Below are 21,544 nucleotides of genomic sequence, written 5' to 3' on the forward strand. Positions count from 1 at the left end.
TGAGAGAGAGGAGAGGGATTGTTATGAGTAACCAATGTTCCTCATGCCTGCCAGGCCCTCACTAGATCTGTTTAACAGAGAGTGCAGAAGAGCTTCTGTTGGGGACTGGCCATTAGTATAGCGAGGGTCCCAATAAGTGTTGTGAAACATCGGCATCTGCTGGACATTGAGATGGCCACAGGTTGGTCAGAGAGGGCTAGTATGGGAAGAGGGGCAGGTGGCTCTCCCTTAGAGTTACTATTCGACTCACTCCTGACTTCCCAGAATGTGTCTTGAGTCTATTCCCCTCTCATATGGGAGGGGTGACCCAAGTATGTTTGTGGCAAGCAAAATGTCTCCAGGCATTGCCAGATGTCTCCTGGGGGTGCAGATCGTCCCCAGTTCATAACCATGGCTATAAAACCTGCTGTATTATAGTGGCAAAGATTAGAATCAGATACATCTTATGACCTTGGGCAAGTTTCTTAACTTCTTTAAACCTCAGTTTCTTCATCTGTAAAATGCACATCATAATATCTCTATTCAGAGATACAGGTGATTCTATTAAACACATCAACTCTGTGTATATAAAGTCTTAACCCATTGTGGAATAAATTAAGTGCTCAATTAAATGTTAGCTGCTGCTATTAATAACAACAATAATAATATTTTCTTCACACATGAAAGTGCAAAGTGATGCTTACTTTTCTTAACCTCTCCAACTGGCTGAAAGAGGAGCTCTAGGGCAGATGTTTATCAGCCTGATTTCAATGGAGTTGCAATGAATTCTTTTTCTGTCTTCATATGTCTGGACTCCTACATTTTAATGGATGTGTATTTAGTTTGTTGATTAGTATTTTCCAGTGTAGCTCATATTAGCACTCAACTGTCATTTGAAAAGCCATCTTAACTATTTATGTGATTGCTTTTTCTTTTGTATTTACAAAGAAATACACTCTGCATATATTTCGGAAAAATGATTAAGGGATTAGTCATCAGGAACAGCAAGCAATGGTTTATATCAAAATGATTGTTGAGAAAGCAGAGAGATGAGGGGTAAAAATAAAAGATTTATTAGCCAGAGGTAATGGAATGTGCATGGTTTAGGGAGAGAGCACATGCTCAGTTGATTGCAACCACACGGTTTGCTGCTGAAGTACTGTAATGATTCAGGTTTTCAATAGAGTTGATATCGGGTCTATTTATTTTGTGGGAGTGAAGGGATAGGGATAGTACTGACAGCATTATGTGATTGCAGCGTCATTGATAAGCATTGGCAATAAAGACTTTAACATTATTTTCAGATAGGGAGCCCTCAGTACCAACCATTATATTAGGCTCATGGGCTCAACATTTTGCTGTGCTTTTCATAGATACTGACACCTGTGTTTTCATTTTGTTGTTGTTGTTGTTTTCCCTGCCGGGAAATTGCCACACCCTGTGTTTTCATGGCATGATATTAAGGAACGATGGGCTAGGATGCTGAGGAGTAAATTGCTCGCACTTTTAAAGACTTCTGCAAAACTCCACCTACTTTTAGGCTCCTTCAAATTCAGTGACTTTATGAACTGGTATAGCTTCACTGTTTGTGGGAATTCCATGCAATCTCCTTTGACACTAAAAGCTTAAGTCCCATGATTTGCCTTTGTGGATGGAAGGCCTTGGCCTTCTTTTATGATATATGTGTTGGGAGGAGGCATGTGGTATGTGGGGCGGGTAAAATACGAGCCTCATGCCTGTCTAAGCTGGTGACTTGGCTTGGAAAAGATGATCATTTGTCAACGCATCACAAGTCACAGGGCTTATCTCCATTGTTCTGAACGATCTTTAGCTAAACAAAAAGATAAAAGCTATTAATATTATTAACAGTTGTAGATTATTGGGAAGAGCGCATCCTAAATCAGTCATTAGATTTGTGCCTCATTTCTTTGCTTTACAAATTGTTTTTCTGTATAGTATTGGATTTTCAATAAATAAAGTATGATATAAACAAGTCTGCAAACCAGCAAGAACTATATAAGCCACGTGCTCATATCAATAAGCGCATGCTCACAAAGGAACGTAAAGTTCTGAAGTTCTTCTTTGGGGCGTTTGCAAAATGTCCTATTATTGTCACCTGCAGGTGGGGGGTTGGATATTCCTATTTGTCTTTGTATTAGGTAGGTACTGTGCTTAGCATTTAACAGTGAGGTATTTATATTATGTGTGAAACCCATTGTGCAGATGAGGCAGTTTAGAGGCTGGAAGAGGCATAGACTTTCCCAGGCTCACACAGCTGGGAGATAACGGGGTGGATCCAAGATTTGCAGCTGGTGTGTGGGTGATGCCGGAAGATTGGCCTTTTTCAAGGACTTAGACTAAGTATTGTATTCATACAGTATTTGCATTTATTTGTATGAATACTTCTGGGTTCCTAATGTGAGGGTACCTAAAAAGTACATCCCCCGCGCTTCTTGTAATCTAAGGGAGTTGATGAACATGGGCCAAGGAAGCTCTTTCCTTCGCCTTCCGTTCCAGACTTCCTTTTCGAGTAGTATATAGTGTATTTACTGTTCTATTTCAGTTGCCTATTTGACCTTTCTTGTCACAGGCTCAGGGAAGATTCTTTATCAGATAATAAATTATTCATCCCCCTCATAGACGTAATCGGTTGCTAAAATATTCTGAGTTTCCTGTCTCCAGAATACCTAAAACTTGTGCTTGGTACTTATCCTCTACGTTTTCCGTTTCATTTCTCATTCTGAAAATTTTGCACCGACTTAGTCTTGAATGCTATTCATTGTTCTTTGATCATTGTCTTTGTGTCTTCTCCTTTTTTTTTTTTTCCTGGCCACCGCTCGCAGTCTTGAAGCGAATCTTTCAAACTTTATATCCACTGTAACCTTTGTATAATGAGGGCTGTGATTAACCGCAGAGTTTTAAAGAGTGAAAGTCAAGCATAGGTGGCTGGCTCCGAACCATCACTCCCAATAATGTGAAACCCAAAGCAGATGCATCCTTTCATTAATGTGGGGTCCCCTGAGTTCTTATTAAGCAATTTTGACATAGTTTGAAGAGACGGATTTCATCTTCAGACAGTGTTCAGCCAATGGCTGAAAGGCCTGCTTTTGGCCACTTGGCATTTAGACTCCATTATTTAAGAGGGGAAAAATATGCCTGAGACTGTTTTTCATATTTATCGTGGGACATTTAGAGAATCTCAGACTAGCAGGTGTTAGATTAAACAGAGGAGAAGCAGTCCTTGTGGTGATAAAACTTCCCTACGCAAGGACAAATAGAGAAACAACTGTAGATGAAGCGGCCAGTCTCAGGCTGGGGCAGCACGCCCTGCGATAGGTTAAGGTTTATTTTAGACAAATATTTAAAATGCAGCTAATTTTTACATATGCAGACGCAACCCAGTGGAATAGAGGTAGCCCCAGCTTTGGAGTCATACAGATCTGGGGTTAAATCCCAGTGTAAATACTAACTCACTGGGTGTCCCTGGGCAAATCTGGTCATCTCTCTCTCTCTTTTCTTTTTTTGAGATAGGGTATTTCTCTGTCACCCAGGCTGGTGTTCAGTGGCACAATCATGGTTCACTGCAACCTTGACCTCCTGGGCTCAAGTGATCCTCCCATCTCTGCCTCCTGAGTAGCTGGGACTACAGGCTTATGCCACCACACCTGGCTAATTTTTTTTTTTTTTTTTAAATGTAGAGGAAGGGCTTCACCACGTTGCCCAGGCTAGTCTCGAATTCCTCTGCTCAGGCGATCCTCCTGCCTGGGTCTCCCAAAGTGCTGCGATTACAGGCATGAGCCATCGTGCCTGGCCTTAGTCATCTCTTTGAACCTTGGCTGATTTACGTGCAGATGCTAATATGACTGCCAGATTCTGGCACATAGTAAAGATTCGGTAAATGGTCGCTGCAGGGGAAGCTAACTTGTCCAATACAGATCCGTAAACTACACTCATAAATCTTGTTGGAGCAATATTTCTTCTTTGTCTTACTTCAGGCTAATAACAAAAATATCATACAATGAGTGGCTTATATATTTATTCTTACAGTTCTAGAGGCTGGAAGTCCGAGATGAGGGCGCCAACCTTGTTAAGTTCTTAGTGAGGTCCCTCTTTCTGGTTTACAAGTAGCCTGTTTCTTGCTGTGTCCTCATATGGTGGAGAGCTGAGAGGAATTGAGAGAGAGAGAGAGAGGGCGCACTGTCTCATGTGTCTTATAAGGGCACTAATCCCTTCATGAGGATTCCACTCTCATCTAATCACCTCTCAAAGGCCCCATCTCCAACTACCATCACATGGGCAATTAGGGTTTCACCATAATAATTTTGGAGGGACACTGTATTAGTCCATTTTCACACTTCTAATAAAGACATACCCACGACTGGGAAGAAAAAGAGGTTTAACTGGACTTACAGTTCCACATGGCTGGGGAGGCTTCAGAATCATGGTAGGAGGCGAAAGGCGCTTCTTATATGGTGTCAGCAAGAGAAAAATGAGGAAGAAGCAAAAGCGGAAACTCCTTGATAAATCCATCAGATCTCTTGAGACTTATTCACTATCATGAGAATAGCATGGGAAAGACCGGCCCCCATGATTCAATTACCTCCCCCTGGGTCCCTCCCACAACATGTGGGAATTCTGGGAGATACAATTCAAGTTGAGATTTAGGTGGGGACACAGCCAAACCATATCAGACACAAACATTCAATTCACAGCATTCTACCCCAGCCCTCCAAAATTCATGTTCTTCTGACATGCCAAATATATTTATTACATCCAAATAGCCCCAAAATCTTAACTTATTCCAGCATCAGTTGTAAAGTCTATGTCTTTAATTTTTTTAAATGATCAAAGCACTGGGAAGTAGCCACTTCTCTCTTCAGCTTCCCACCAATGTGTCAATTAATAATCTGACTAAGGTGGCTGGGCATGGTGGCTCACGCTTGTAATCCCAGCACTTTGGGAGGCCAAGGCAGGCAGATTGCCTGAGCTCAGAAGTTGGTGACCAGCCTGGGCAATACGGTGAAACCCCGTCTCTACTGAAAATACAAAAATTAGCTGGATATGGCAGCATGTGCCTGTAGTCCCAGCTACTGGGGAGGCTGAGGCAGGAGAATTGCTTTAACCTGGTAGGTGGAGGTTGCAGTGAGCTGAGATCAGGCCATTGCACTCCAATGTGGGTGACAGAGCGAGACTCTGCCTCAAAAATAATAGTAATAATAACAATAATAATAATAATCTGACTAAGGTTATTAACCATTAAGGTATGCTGTGCTAAGGAGCAGGGGGCCCCTTCCATCCGTAGAGGGCAGAGAGGTGACTATCATGTCTTCAGTGCCAGTGCCCTGGTATGGAGCTAGCTGGCCTTCCACAGGGTCTGGGGTTAATGCTGGAGAGAAGTAGGGGTGGCAGAGCCTACCCTGTGTTCCTAGGGGGGTTCATCTGGAGCTAGTCCCTGACCCTTAGGTGGAAGATGCAGCTATGCCCAAGGTTCTGAAGACCCTGTAAAAGGAAGCCTTAGAAGTGGCTGCGCTTGTTTTAAAGTCTGTCCACAAATTCTTTGATAATTCTCCTTTCAAGAAGTAGAGGCCAATTCTCCTCCCTTGGAATATGGGCTGTACTTAGTGACTCACTCTCCATGAATAGAATTTGGCAGAAATGGCCGGGTATGACTCCTGAGGTAGGTCCTAAAGGCTTCGTGGCTTCTTCTTGCTCACTCTCTTGGATCACTCACCAGCCACCATGTTGTGAGGAGACTGAAGCAGACCTGAGGAGAGGCCCATGCAACAAGGAATTGAGGCCACCAGCCATGTATATGATCCCCCTTGGAATCCTCCAGCCCAGTCAAGCCTTCAGATGACTGAGGCCCTGGCTGATTCATGTTATGAGAGATCCTGAGTCAGAACCACCCAGCAGCTAAGCCACTTCTGAATCCCTGACCCACAAAATTTGGTGAGATACCAAATGGTTACTGTTTTAAGCCACTATTCTCTGGGGGAATTTGTGATGTAGCAGTAGATAACTATCACAGGATCCATGGCCTCAAGGGGAGAAGGATCTTTGAGAGAAACTGGACAGTGAGTTCTAAGGATAAGATATGTATACTTACCCAGGAAGCTCCACTGTGTGCAAGGAATCCTAAGTTCCCGGGGTTGCATCCGTCTCCCAGGTCACCTTGTCTGACCTCTCTCCAACACTTTTAAAACATCTGTGATCAGGAATCACCCCGCTTTGGCATAAGCTCCTCTCTCCCCATGCTGCCCATCCCATTTCTGCACACCTCTTAATTAGTAAGTTCTCCCTCATATTGAAGGCAGAATCTTCCTCTGAGCGTCTTCTATGCACCGGCCCTGGTCCTGCCCTCCGAGTTCCACTGGCTGCCTTCTCATCAGAACCCAGCTAAAACTCAGGTCTCTCAAATTCCCTAAATAATAAATCCAAAGTTATTGAAGATATTGGGTTACTAAAAGTTGGCAGTGAGACTGGCCCCACTCATTTCTTTGTAACCCCTGTCCCTCTTTTTATTATTGAAGCTTGGGATGCACTTGGTAAGGCTAGGCAGCTGGGGAGTGTGCAGATTCAGGAGCCAAGACCTGCCTTGCCTTCCCTGGAGTTAATGAATCAGTGTGAATGAAGAGCACAGTCTTCTTTTAAATGGCGGAGGAACAGTGCACTTATTTACCGGCAATTCTCAGATTCTAATTGTTCCGACTACAATGCGTCCTGTAAACCGGGTAGCTGGGAGAAACTTCAATGCATCTTTGTAATGGCTTTGTTGTTGTTTATTGAGAGGGACTAATTAACTTTGATTATTGCACTAATATTATGGCACTTTGACAGCCCTTCAGATTTATGACTCTGGGAAAATAAACAAATGAAATGCAGGTGCTGGAGCAGAAAGAATAAGTTATTGCTGAACTTTAATTACTTGGAATACGTAGCCAGGAGAGAATTAGTTGATGAATTACAGGATGCTTAAAATCTACATCAAATTGCAAGCAATAAGAGGATAAAAATAAAAAGGAAGGGGCAGGAAGGGTGCTGTTTTTAAGGCAGGGAAGGATAGGATGCATTTGCAGTGGTCTCCGTGGTGTTTCATTGATTAATCTCTGTGGTCTCCAATGCTGCGGATACGTACATGGTGCTACTCAAAGCATGGTCCCTGACCTGCAGCATCAGTGTCACCTGAGAGCTTGTTGGAAATGCAAATTCTTGGGCCCCACCCCAGACCTACTAGGTAAGAATCTCTGGAGGTGGGGCTCAGCCATCTGTGGTTTGCAGTTACTCCAGGAGATTTTGATATCTGCAGAAGCTGAGAAGCATGGCTCAACAGTTCTCATGCAGCTTGCTTTTTCTTTTATAAAAGGGCGGGTACACATTTTTATCTTTACTTATGAAAATCAAATGTTTTTCCAACCCAGTTTACCAAGTAGCTCCCAAATTTTCAGGCTGTTTTAAAAATTGGCTGAAATTTAAAAATTTTGGGCAATTTTAATTTATCCAACATCTATTACGTGCTAGGTGGTAGAGTGGGTGACATAAGATAGTCTGGAAGGATTTTGCTAATGAGGTGATACCCCTAAACTGTCATCGATGCCAGCGCCTGGGTAGTGTGGTAAGAGTGATACTCCCATGACTCATGAAAGATGGTCTCCCCGTGTGCTTCAAAGCAGGATGGTTGCAGGAGAAAGTATTGGTGGACTGTGAACAGCCCCCATGGCAAGGGTGCATCTGGAGCTGGAGGAAGAGCATCCACAGAGTGTAAGTAGTTTGTACTGGGAATGGAGATGTCAGGCTTGGGTGTGGTGTCGGGGAGAGGGCAGGCAGCTCCTCTATGAGGCCAGATCATTCAGGGCCTTGGATTCCAGTCTAGGAGAATAGACTTTATTCTCTAGGTCCTGGCAGCCATCACTGGCTGAGTCTGAGTGGTGGTGATACAGTCCATACTCAGTGATTGAGATAGACAGACATTTGGGCTGAATTAGCGAGGGGAGTGCGGGGTCCGGAGACTCTGTTGGCCTGTTGGCCATGGTCCTGGGCGAACAGAGCAGAAAAGGATGAGATGGGGACTGAACAGACTTGCTTAGTTGCTGACATTCAAGGAAGAACTTTAACGTCCATCCACGAGCCTCAAAGGCTAAAAATAACCATCCCTTTCAATAGTTCCTGTTGTGAGGACCATTAACAAATTATAAGAGAAAGCATTCCTCACTTGTAGAAACTCCATGAAAACAGACATGTGTTTACTTATCTGCAACCCTGTGTTAGGAGGAGGGTGATGAGACACTTTACTGTTTGAATCAGGAAGTGCTGACAGTGAAGGGAGGAGCTCTTCATAATTATACCCGGAGAGCAGGCAAGACAGCCACACGCAAGTGGCCTGGCTTGGCTGGGTTTGGTACAGAGGGGATTAGGGCAGATTCAAACCTCACTGGTCCCCCGTGCCTGCACTTCTGTGCTGTCTGCAGTTACTAAGCACTTTTCCTGTTTAGATTGTTGCTGTTTTCATTCCCGCAAAAGCTCAGCCAGCCTCCAGCCCAAAATTGTCTCTCTTTATTGGACAGTTGGAAATGTCACTGTGGCCCCACAGACCTTGTTGTCAAGCAGGCTGCTAAGCTTTTATTCTAGAGTGTCTTTCATCTGATTTCCTCCACCATCTGGAACCTTCTGGATTCTTCCTCTTATGGGTAGTGATGGGCACTTTAGGAGTAGGAATGCATGTCAGTGCTAGACCACATCCTTTCATACCCGGAATTCGCATAGTGACATTTAAAAATAGATAGCAGACCAGGTGCGGTGGCTCACGCCTGTAATCCCACCACTTTGGGAGGCCGAGGCGGGTGGATCACTTGAGGTTAGGAGTTCGAGACCAGCCTGGCAAACATGGTGAAACTGTCTCTACTAAAAATACAAAAATTAGCCAGTTGTCTTGGTGCATAGCTGTAATCCCAGCTGCTCAGGAAGCTGAGGCAGGAGAATCGCTTGAACCTGGGAGGCAGAGGTTGCAGTGAGCCAAGGTGGTGCCGCTGCATTCCAGCCTGGGCGACAGAGCGAGATTCCGTCTCAAAAAAAAAAAAAAGTAGTCATTTTAGAATTGCTTTCTGTTCGGGATGGTTTACCTTGTGTTTAGTCTATAAACGCGGATAACCGAGAGCTGGTCAAATGTTTACATGGGGCTGTGGACCATTTTGCATCGTTGGAGGAGAAGCCAGGGCACTTGGCAGGGGTGTTCATGATGATAATCAGGTGGCTGGGTGGGGTCGCCGTTTGTGGCATCCTCAAAGACTTGCCAACATAGACATTTTTGGGGAGACAGAAACACAGAAATAATTCTGCGGTGCTTTAAAGAATCTGTTAAAAATCAAGTTTCTTTCAGTCATGTATGATCCTTTGGGCTTTATATAACTTTTAGCCATTGCTTTGCAGGGACAGCAAAGATGTGAGCAAATCTGTGCAAACCTAATAGGATGAAAAATTGAGGTATGAATTAGTAAAGTCATTTGTCCTTCTGGAGAGAGTTATGGATTAACAGATTACATTTGGGTACATTGTGGCTGTAAAAAGGTAACATTCTCAGATTGGAAAGGACTTTCTGAGATCATCCAACTTAACATTCCCCACTTGACAGACAAGAAAACTGAGGCCCACAGAAGGTAACTTAGGCAATTAATTAATTATAGTTAATAATTAATTCTGCCTGCAGAACAGGAATATGGCCCCCAACGCTTCATGCTTAATTGGATGGCTTATTAAATTCTTATTTTTATGATAATGATGATGATGATAATAATAATAATAATAACAGTAGTAGCTAGCATTGTTTTCCAGTGCTAAGCACTTTAAATGCATTAATTCAGTTCATCTTTATGACAACACTATGAGATAGCTAATATTATGAATCCTATTTTCAGATGAAAGGACTGAGTCTTAGGGAACAAACAGCCGAGAGATGAAATGCCACAGGGATGTCTAGGTTCAAACAGCAACAGAAGTGCATGCCATAGGGATGTGGAAGCCTTGCTTGTCTTGTTCCTCTTGGTATAACCCCAGTGAGTAGCATAGTGCCTGGTCAATTGGAGGGATTTGGTAAATATTTACTGAGTGAATGAGAGGGTAAAACAGCTGAGCCATGGGAGTTATAACCTGGGCAGCAGTAATCCTGCCATTGTAGGAGGGGACAGATCGGCTGGTTGGTTTTTGGAAAGCAGACCAGCAGAAGGTGCAAATAACTTGTCGTGTTTTCCTAAGTACTGAGCTGTGTGAATTGGTTTTATGTTGATGTTACTGAAGTCTCCCCAATTCATCATCTACCTTGTAGCTTGTTGAAGAAAGAGTCCTTATTTCCAGTCTATTATGTTAAACGTATTTTATTCCAGTTCTTTGAAAATGACCCATCCTGATTTGGAAAATCTCTAACTTGCCTGGTCATTCTGGAGAAGTGGGAGCCGACTGTGATGCAGAGTGGACTCATAATCCAGCTTGATTTTGAGGGACAGAAACCTGGGCCTTTAGGTAGAATGAACAGCTTAAAAGCCTGCACCTGAGAGTAGGGGGCATACGAGTAAATCCAGCTGTACCCAAGAGTTGGGGGCATATGTTAGCCCTACTGGGTAAATCCAGCTGCACCCAAGAGTAGGGGGTATATGTTACGGCTAGTGCATGAACCCAGCTGCACCCGAGATATGGGGTATACATGAGTGCTATTGGGCAAATCCAGCTGCACAGGAGAGTAAGGGGCATATGTTAGGGCTAGTGGGTAAACCCAGCTGCACCCGAGAGTAGGGGTATATGTTAGGGCTTGTGGGTAAATCCAGTTGCACCTGGTAGTTGGGGCATATGTTAGGGCTAGTGGGTAAACCCAGCCGCACCCGAGAGTAGTGGGTATATGTTAGGGCCAGTGGGTAAATCCAGCTGCACCTGAGATATGGGGTGTACATGAATACTAGTGGGTAAATCCAGCTGTACACGAGAGTAGGGGGCATATGTTAGGGCTAGCAGGTAAACCCAGCTGCACCCCAGAGCAGGTGTATACATGAGTGCTAGTGGGTAAATCCAGCAGACATCCGGACTGTGCTTGAGGGTGTCATTGAGAGAGAGAAGGTTGATCCGAACTTAGTAAAGGCTTTAAAAATTAAAAGGCCTAAGATGATGGTAGGGTTTTGGAGGTAAGCATAAAAACCTTCTTGTTTTCTACTACTTAAAGCTGAAAACCCAGCTCGGGTTGGCTTGGCTTCTAATATCCTTCTTCCTTTTTGTTTCATAAGTAATTGTCCTGAAGCCTGTCAAGATAAATGTATACTGAAAGAGAAAGACACAGAGGAGAGACAGGCATACAGAGAAAGAGAGACACACAGACACACGAAGGGGAGGTGGAGACACAGAGGAGGGACAGAAAGACAAAGAGAGAGAGACAGAAGGAGAGAGACAGAGAGAGAGAAAACCTGTCTAGCAGTGTTTTTATGAGGTTTTTAGTGCTGCGCTTTGCATGGTGGTGACGGTGTGTGTGTGGGGGTGTTGATCACTGTTTTCAGTGTTCTCTGATCATTTCTTGCTTAGAAAGGAGGAAATTAGAATTGTTGAGCTATGATTTGTTTTAATCAGAAAGAAATTGTCTAACATAAATCTCTTCGTGAGCTCTGGAAAAGCCCCTAAAGCGGCCAGGAAAAAAATATCAATACTTTGCAAAGGAGGAATGATTGTTCCAATTCGTGGCTTAATTGACTTTAAGCCTTAATGAAACTAAGGCCGGAGTGGGTGGCGCACTCCGTGGCTGGGATCCACGGTGAAATCTATGCTGGGAGAGGAGGAATTTGGGGTGGTAATTTGGTTCTTTGCTATTGACGAAATTTTCTAATTGACTGGGGTTACTTAATACCAGATAATATTTTTTTTCTTGCTATAAAGAGAGTAAATTTGTTTTTTTCTGAGGAACACAGTAATTTATTTTAAATTACAGCTTTTTCTATTGGAAGCATTCATTTATGTTGGATTATTGTTCCCTGAGTGAAATTTCACTGATGCTGTATAATTAAATATGGATTTTTTTAGAGATAGTATATATATTTTAGATGTATAAGTGGATAAACTGGAGGTATGGAAGGTCTTTATTTAAGGAGAATAAATAGCCCACCCCATCAACATGATGGCTCTTGGAAAGGACTCTTTTAGCCTCCGCGAGTTCCTTTTCCGCACCAGGCTCCACTTGCGGAAGGACTGCAAAAACTTGCTAACATCATCAGTCTGAAAGGATTGAGCTATAAAATGTATTATGAGGGCCTAAGCAACACATCTGGAATTTAGCCTTCCCAAGTTCAAATCCTGTTTATGCCACTTATGAAAACCATGTGACCTTCACTTGTTCTTATTGCCTCAGTTTCCTCATCTGTAACTTGGGGATGATGATAGTATTTGGATCACAAGATTGTTGTGAAGATGAACTAAAGTGCTAATGTGAAATGTTCATGATGGTACCCGAGTACTTGCGGTGGTACCTAGCGTGTGCTTTCCAAGTGCTGGCAAATAAAAGAAAAGAATTGCTTGGGGCTCTGCCTACCTGTCTAGGCTCCTGTCTGGCCATTCTCTTTCTTGTTCCAACCATATCAAACTCACTGCTATTGCTAAACCTTCCTGTCTCTCTGCATCTTGGCACAGACTATGTCCTCTGCTTGGAAGGATCTCAGCTAAGCTTTTCCTCCCCACATCTGCCTCTGTATCCTGTGAGTCTCTGTTCAAGGGTATCTTTCCCACAAAGCTTTCCTGGGCTTCTCTTTCCTCTCTCCTGCCCTTCCTTCCTTCTTTTGTTCAGCACATCGCTGTTAACCTTCTTCTCTGGGTCAGGTAGAGCACTGAGCACCAATGATATGGCAGTGATAAAGAAAGCAAAGGTTCTGGCTGGGTGTGGTGGCTCACGCCTGTAATCCCAGCACTTTGGGAGGCCGAGGTGGGTGGATCACGAGGTCAGGAGATCGAGACCATCCTGGCTAAAAAAGTGAAACCCCGTCTCTACTAAAAATACAAAAATTAGCAGGGCGTGGTGGCGGGTGCCTGTAGTGCCAGCTGCTTGGGAGGCTGAGGCAGGAGAATGGCATGAACCTGGGAGGCGGAGCTTGCTGTGAGCCGAGATTGCGCCACTGCACTCCAGCCTGGGTGACAGAGCGAGAATCTGTCTCAAAAAAAAAAAAAAAAAAAAAGAAAGCAAAGGTTTTTTCCTCCCAAGAACTCATGGCCCAAGTTTTGGTTTTTAAATATGCATCTATGACAGCACTGATCACATAGGGCATTGATTGTTTGCCTGTAGGTCTCCTTATTTAGTCAACAAGCATGTTTTGATCCTTTATTCTACACCAGCCGTCCCACTGGACTCTCAGCACATATAGGTACATGAGACGTTGTCCTTGCCCTAAGTGTGGAGACAGACACGTAAATTAATAGTAATAATAATATCTACCACCCACTAGGCGTCTATGTGTGTATGTGTTGGGGGTGGTGTGGCTGGGGAGGGAAGCAAGGCCTGTATTATGGCCCAAGCTCAAGAATATTCGGGCAAGAGCAGATACAATGCCTGTATTTCTCATCACTTTTGGGTGGCATAGGACCAGTTGGTTATGAGCGTGAAAGGTTTTCTTTGACTTTGGTGGTCTAGTTAGTGGTTGAGAACATGGATTTTGGAATCAGCCCGGTGGAGGTTGGAATCCTGGCTGCGCCGTTCTGTAGCAGTGTTGTGGATCTCAGACGAGGTGTTCCTGCATATGCCTCTCTATCTTCCTACAAGAAATGGAGGTATTGCATCCCCGAACCGTAGGATGCTTGTCAGGATTAAATGAGATAACAGTCCCTGGTTAGTGGCACATGCTCAGTAACACCTGCCAAGTACCACTCACTGAGCCGAAATCTCCTGAATACCACCCCTTCATGCCTTGCACATCCTGGGTTCTAACTCATTGAGGTGCCCCCACCTTTCCTTCTTCCCATCAACAACTCTTGTGCCCACGAGGGACTGGCCTCCTCAGTGCCACACAGAGAGCCTCCTCTGAGTAGATTTGTGTCATTTTCAAACAAAGCATCCTCGCTGCAGTATTGGATTTTGTAGGATGGTGACCGTTTCCAGAAACCTCTGGTCCGTGAGCCAATTTGGAGAAAATCGAATCATTCTCTGTGCCTTTCGGCTTGCATCCTAAAAGCCTGCACGAACACTTTGGGCAGGCTTCAGCAACTTCACATCAAGGGCTCAATTGCAGCTCCAATATAAAAACCTCCCCCGTTGCTCTCTGTGTGCGAAGCTGGATTCCATGCTTGGCACAGACCTCGGTGCGCACGGTAATGCTTCCTTCCACCATATCAGAAGGTCCTCAGCAGTCGCAGCCACTTAACATGCTCGGTGCTTCTCCATAGGAGGATTTTTAAAAAGCAGGAACTGTCAGGGTCCCAAATGTTCAGTGGCACTTCAGCCAGAGGTAGGATAGGGATTTTGAAGTGTTTGGAGAAGTGTTTTCATATTTGAATTTACGGGACTGGGGTGGGCTGGGGTAGGCAAGGGTCAGACTGTAGCGATTCGCTTGGTGTTTTCTCATGATGCCAGAGAAAATGGCCTCATTATCATCATGCTCACATTCGCCTTCGCCAGGACCCCTGTGTAGAAATGATCGTGAATTTAGTGACTGACAATCATAAGCGTTTTATGATTTGTGGAGGATTTATATGTGAAGGAAAATGGATGAATTAAAAATATTAAACGGCTTAGCCGGCACCCACATGGATGAATCACTGAGATCTATTTTTTCCCCCTTTATACTATAAACATATGGCATGAATTTTCTGCTCTCATTACAGATGCTGAGAGAAGGCAAAGACAAATATTTATATTACATTCATGTTTTACAGTAAAAACACTGTTCGGTTTGTTTATACAGTTCCACTGTTACAGTTTTTATGGTCGGTAATGAAACCACTGTAAAAGCAAGTCTGGGTTATATAGCAGATGCGATAAGCCCTCATACTCAGAGAGATGTCTGGGAAAGAATCGTTGATGTCACATGTACAGGATCAACAATGGAATTATGTGTTGGGACAGTCTAAGTTATGCTGTAATAACAAACAACCTCAAAATCTCTGGGGCTTGAAACAACAAAGGTTTATTTCTTGCTCAAACTGTATTTTCATCATGAGTTGCTTGGAGGGATCTGTGAGATGGGGATCTCACTCAGCCACCGGGGCGCACAGAGCAGCCTGCACTGCTGGATGTTGTGACAGAGGAAGAGAGGGACGTGCTGACCCTCGCTCTGGCTCAAAAGTGACTCCTGCCATCTCTGCTCACATTCCATTGGCCAAAGCAAGTCTCAGGGCCAAGGAGTGGGTAGTGGTAGGGTGCGGTGTGTGTGTACAAACCCACCATATGTGCATAGAGGGAGGCCGAGAACTGGACTATCAGAGAATAGCCAAAGATTTCTTTCCATGGTCATGTCAAGCCTTTTTGCTGTTATTTAATTGATGTTCTATTTTTAATGCAGCATGGAATCAGAAGAATATAGAACAGGCGTCAAAGACCCTCCCGCCTCTGTAACCGCACTGTTTAAAATTGATGAGATTCTGTCTTCATTTGAAGATGATCTGATAGGAAAGATTCACAGCTTTCCCCAAGAATACGCCACAGTGCATACAAATCCTCGAAGCCGCAGAACTTTTTCAGGTTGAACTGTGAACTGTGATTTTTTTTTTTTTTTTTAAGTAAGTTTACATGTAGAAGCTCATTGGTAGAGGGCTTTGGATATATTACTTCCAAGGGTGGTGCATCCTGTCCCCATGAAGTAGGCATGAAATGCTGGAGATATGCATTCATTCAAAGGAAATAAAAAGGTGCAATTATGAAAAGCTCTGAAAGTGACCTTTTATTTTATTTTTTATTTTTAGATGGAGTCTCGCTCTGTTACCCAGGCTAGAGTACAGTGGCGTGATCTCAGCTCACTGCAATCTCCATCTCCCAGGTTCAAGCGATTCTCCTGTCTCAGCCTCCAGAGTAGCTGGGATTACAGGCACCCACCATCACGCCCAGCTAATTTTTGTATTTTTAGTAGAGATGGGGTTTCACCATGTTGGCCAGGCTGGTCTTGAACTCCTGACCTCAAGTGATCCACCCACCTCGGCCTCCGAAAGCGTTGGGATTACAGGTGTGAGTCAGAGCACCCGGCCTCAAAGTGACTTTAACAGCAACTTAAAGGTGGTGGCTAGCTCTGCCCCATTCAGTATGGTAGCCACTGGCCATGTGTGGCAGTTGAGTGCTTGAAAGGTGGTTGGTCCAGGTTGAAATGAGCTGTTGATATAAAATAAAATGTCTCCCAGGTTTCAGACAGTATAAAAAATCTTAATTAACATTTTTATATTAGTTCCATGCTGAAATAATATTTGAGACATACTAGGTTAAATAAAATATCATTGAAGTTCATTTAATCTGTTTCTTTTTACCTTTTTTTTTGACACGGCTTCTGGAAAGGTTAACAATATGTAGGTGACCCTTTATTTTCATCAGACATTGCCGACCTAGAGGGTAACCACTGGAGAGGAAAAAAGTACAATTTGGTATTTTTCTCGCAAATCTTTAATTGCTAGAACTTACAGTTTAACCTGACAGTTGATCAATTGATATCCTTTGACTTGTTGGAATTTTATACTTTACATTAGTCTTTTAAAAAGCTTTATTTTATGCCAGATGCAGTGACTCATGCCTGTAATGCCAGCACTTTGGGAGGGTGAGGCAGGTGGATCACTTGTGGTCAGGAGTTTGAGACCAGCCTGGCCAATATGGCGAAACCCTGTCTCTACTCAAAATACAAAAAGTTAGTCGGCCGTGGTGGCACGTGCCTGTAATCCCAGCTACTCAGGAGGCTGAGGCAGGAGAATTGCTTGAACTTGGGAGGCAGAGGTTGCAGTGAGCCAAGATCATACCACTGCACTCCAGCCTGGGTGACAAAGCGAGACCCTGTCTCAAAAGAAAAATAAATAAAAAGCTTTGTTTTAAAATAAGTTTAGATTCTCATAGAAGTTGTGAAGAATAGTCTATACTATTTTTCGCAAGGGTTCTGGGTACCCTTAACCCAGGTTCCCCAGTGATAGTCACAGCATAACAATCAAGTCTGGGAAATTGACACTGGCATGATAATATTAACTAACTACAGATTTTATCTGAGTTCTGCTAGTGTTTGCACGTACTCATTTGTGTGTGGCTCTCTGTGTGTGTGTGTAGTTCTATGAAAAGTTATCACATATATACATTTGGTTTACCAACATCATAGTCAGGATACAGAACTGTCCCATCTCCCCAAAGAAACACCCTTTACCTTAGTTTTTATTCTTCGAGTTGTATCTTAACCAGGTTAACTGAGGGTAATTGTCTTAGGCAAGTTAGTACCAAATGATGCTCTTGGTTCCTTGTCTGTCTTTTTGCCCATCCAACCCACCCTTCACACATGGCTGAGTTATGCCAAACTTTGCAAGACGTGCCAGGTGGGCACAAAGAAAAGAGGACTGCACTCAAGGAACTTAGTCTTTGAGGCCAAGCACGGTGGCTCATGCCTGTAATCCTAGCACTTTGGGAGGCTGACACAGGCAGATCATTTGAGGTCAGGAGTTCTAGACCAACATGGTGAAAACCAGTCTCTACTAAAAATACAAAAAATTAGCTGGCCGTGGTGGTGCACACCCGTAGTCCCACCTACTTGGGAGGCTAAGGCAGGAGAATTGCTTGAACCAGGGAGGCAGAGATTGCAATGAGCTGAGATCGTGCCACTGCACTCCAGCCTGGTCCACACACAGAGTGAGACTCTGAGACATCAAGACTCTGTCCCCAAAAAAAGACGCAAAGGAGCTCAGTCTTTGAAGGGTTACAGAAACAGTTTCACTAGAAGGTGTGACATTGTGTAACAGAAATCGGTCCCTTAACCTGCCAAAGGGAAGAAAATAGTGCAGAATCTTTTCTCCAGGTTTCAGGACCCATGTCTGTTGTCCTTCCTTTACCTTAACTTCAGCAGGGCAAGAATGGTTCAAGCCACATTAGAAAGCATTTACTTTCTCACCCAATTTTAAAGGAGAAAGGTAAATGCGGTGGGTTCTAGGGATTTCAGTGACGTAACAGGTGTTTCCCAGGCATTAAGACCTCGTAAGGTTTCCATTTCCATTAAGTATTATGGATGCATTCCAAGAATTTAATTACTATAACATCACTTCTTTCATTATAATTCCTTACTAGGGTTATGAGAACTTGGGATTGTGTGGTTTCTTATTCAATCGATTAAAAGGTACTTGCTATAGTTTTCTAACTAGCTATTTATATGAAATTTAGTACTTGTCAATATGTATTAAATCAATACAGTTATATTTATCAAAGTGGTGAGAAGAGTTTACATCTGAACATAGAACAGATTGCTTGCCTTGGCCGGGCGCGGGAGCTCACACCTGTAATCCCAGCACTTTGGGAGGCCGAGGCGGGCAGATCACGAGGTCAGGAGATCGAGACCATCCTGGCTAACACAGTGAAACCCCATCTTTATTAAAAATACAAAAAATTAGCCGGATGTGGTGGTGGGTGCTTGTAGTCCCAGCTACTCGGGAGGCTGAGGCAGGGCAATGGCGTGAACCCAGGAGGCGGAGCTTGCAGTGAGCCGGGATTGCGCCACTGCACTCCAGCCTGGGCGACAGAGCGAGACTCTGTCTCAAAAAAAAAAAAAAAAAAAAGTAGATTGTTTGCCTCAGTTGGGAAAAAATAAAGTTTTAAGGCTCTAGAATTGGAGTGACACGGCTTTACTTGAAAAATCCCAGAATAGTAGGACCATCATTTAGAAGTTTTGAGGTGATAATATTAGGGAAAAATAACAGCAAATGTTACTTGATAGACACTAAACTCTAGGCCATATGAGATGACCCAGGCTGGAAAACCACTGGCTTAGATAAAGGTATTGACAGACCCATGGGTGTTAAGATCCTTCATGGCTACTGGGGAGAAATGACAGGCCTTTTGAAATCGTATCAGTGGTTTTCCCTGGGATCACTGGAAAGAATACCCCTGTTTGACAAGATATGACACATGCTCTGTTTTAATTCTGCATTCGACTAACAGAAAAGATTTGTGAAGATCAGACTCTGCTTTAAAGTTATTGAAGCAGGGTACAAGGAAAAGGGGAAGGGAATAGAGGCTGCGGAGGAGAATGGGGGAAGGGGGCAGGAAGGTAAAATTTGGAGGTGCAGGCAGAGTCAAGGTCATGCCAGAGGCCCAACCTTCCTGTTGAAGCTGGTGTTTGATTCAAGCTGTGGCTGAGAGCATGCAGCTCATCTGGAGGGTAGAGTTGCAAGACATGGGTTCAGGTCTGAGCCAAGCCAGAAACTGGAGAAAGCGTGGCTTCTCAGGACTAGGAATACCTAGATTCCAGAGGTGGCGTGGGCATGGGGCACATTGTGACAAGTTAACAGCAAGATCTTCAGAGCTGCAGCTCACCTGTGCCACGATGGTCTCCTAGGAGCCCCTTCCTGCTGTAGTCCCGCCCCGAGGGGTTTCACTTCCCATTGCCTCTTGGTAGCTGTGGGCACTTTGGTGCTCTGATGATATAAGATGGAGATTGTCCTTGTCTCCATCGCTGTCTTTACTGGTGCATGCCCATGAGGGATGTCAAAGTCTGTATGTCTTTGTAATAATGCTGGATCATTTGTCTACCTTCAGAGACAACTGAAGACAGTTTTAAGTGAAACCACACAGAGGGCATATACCATTGGGACAAGAGCTCTGAAGTCTATTTTTGAGAAAGAGAAGAGATCAACTAGTTAACAGCCAGTGGCTATCATAATAATGGCACCTAAACAAATCCTTCTTTTTTATTTTATTTAATTAATTAACTTATTTATTTTTGAGTTGGAGTCTTGCTGTGTCGCCCAGGCTGGAGTGCAGTGGCGTGATCTTGGCTCACTGCAACCTCCACCTCCCAAGTTCAAGCGATTCTCCTGGCTCAACCTGCTAAGTAGCTGGGATTACAGGCACCTGCCACCACGCTCAGCTAATTTTTGTATGTTTAGTAGAGACGAGGTTTCACCATGTTTGTCAGGTTAGACTGGAACTCCTGACCTCAAGTGATCCACCAACCTCGGCCTCCCAAAGCGCTGGGATTACAGGAATGAGCCACCACGCCTGGCTCAAATCCTTCTTACCTTTCCTCAAGAACTCACTTCCCACCCAAACCTTTGCTATTGTGGCAGCTGTTATCTTGTCCAGCACGTCTGTCCACACTTGGTATTAATAGCTGCATCTTAGGAACTATGAAAGTGAGGGGGGTGGTGGTAATTTGCATGAACTGATTTGGGCCAGTTATGGTCCATTACACCCTTGCTGAAATGGTTGGTGCTAAGATGAGCACTTGGCTTAGGCCAGACCAGTCCCTAGCCTGTGGAGAAGCGGCAGTCTGTTATCTGAGGGCCTAGGAGGTGCAGGGATGTTTATATGGGCTGCTAGCGCTTAGTTTCCTGCCACAAGGAGACAGTAAGAAAGGTGACGTCAACCTGAGATGAGAGAGAGAGCAAAACAGTTCTTTTGACCACCTTGACCCCTGACCTTGAAATATGGTGGAACTAATAAATCCCCCTTTGTGCTGGAGCGAGTTTTGGCTGAGTTTCTGTCACTTGCAACCAAATCAGTCCTATCCAGTATACCTAGTGACTGTCTGGTCTCCAAAGGCTATGCCTGCTGGGTACTCAGTGTCTCCCCGACCGACCCCATGATGGCTACAGTGCATATCCCTTCCAGCCAACTCTATTGTGCACACATATTCGTAGGGTGAGTTGGGCCCCAGGTAGAGTGATTTGGCTCAGATCCTGCATCCTTTCCGGGGCTGACTATAATCACACTGGCATGGCAGGGGGAAAGTATATTGGATTTCAGAGTCAAAACTACTTGGTATGAAACCCAGCTCATTTCCTAAGTGGATGTCCAACCTGAGCCAGATAATTAATCTTGGAGATGACGCTGCATACTTCATCAAGTTGTGAAGTTGACTGCTGTGATAATGGAGAATGCTGGACAGGCTGCTTTTCATGTCATGGGTTCGCTATACTTTAGTTCCCATTATATCATCCTTCCAATCCCCCTTTGTTGTTTTTTTGGGACCCAGGGTATCAGTCATCTGATCACTGTGTGACTTTCTCAAGGACCTTTGCTTGAGTCTTGCACCTCTGGTCCAAAATGTCCATATACCAGCTTTATGGTGACTTGTGTCATTCTCCATCCCCTTGTTAAGAGAAAATCTATTTTATGAGCCCTCTTTCCAACCGCAGTGATGAGGACTAGACCCGGCAAGATGATGCCGCTGGACCACTGGGTCCAGCTGGACCGCTAGACCACAGAGCCCCTGGAGCCTCCCAAGTCCAAGCCCGCCAGCCACACACACCTTTGTGAGAATTAAGAAAAGATGCCCCCTCCTCCTGGGGCCCACAGCTCCTCCACCTGGGCACCCAGCCTGGTGAACAGGGTGCAGGCTGGGATTTAGCCCTACCTTGCTTTTGGACCATTGAGCTACTAAGTTGGAGCAACAAGGCTTGG

General features: G+C 44.3%; 1 protein-coding gene across 3 annotated transcripts in view; it reads left to right on the plus strand.

Moving 5' to 3' along the window:
• WWOX (WW domain containing oxidoreductase) overlaps positions 1-21,544 on the plus strand; it is a 1,113,301-nt gene that overhangs the window by 70,704 nt on the left and 1,021,053 nt on the right. The window contains exon 6 of one of the 3 annotated variants that reach the window (XM_055366622.2): positions 7,650-7,773. The exons of the other annotated variants lie outside the window; for them this stretch is intronic. Coding sequence (XP_055222597.1) covers positions 7,650-7,745 — 96 coding nt within the window. The 3' untranslated portion in view covers positions 7,746-7,773. Of the gene's footprint in view, positions 1-7,649; positions 7,774-21,544 lie in introns of those variants that run through there. 3 annotated transcript variants of the gene reach the window in all.

Source organism: Gorilla gorilla, chromosome 18 (genome assembly GCF_029281585.2).
Source record: "Gorilla gorilla gorilla isolate KB3781 chromosome 18, NHGRI_mGorGor1-v2.1_pri, whole genome shotgun sequence".
Classification (NCBI taxonomy): domain Eukaryota; kingdom Metazoa; phylum Chordata; class Mammalia; order Primates; family Hominidae; genus Gorilla; species Gorilla gorilla.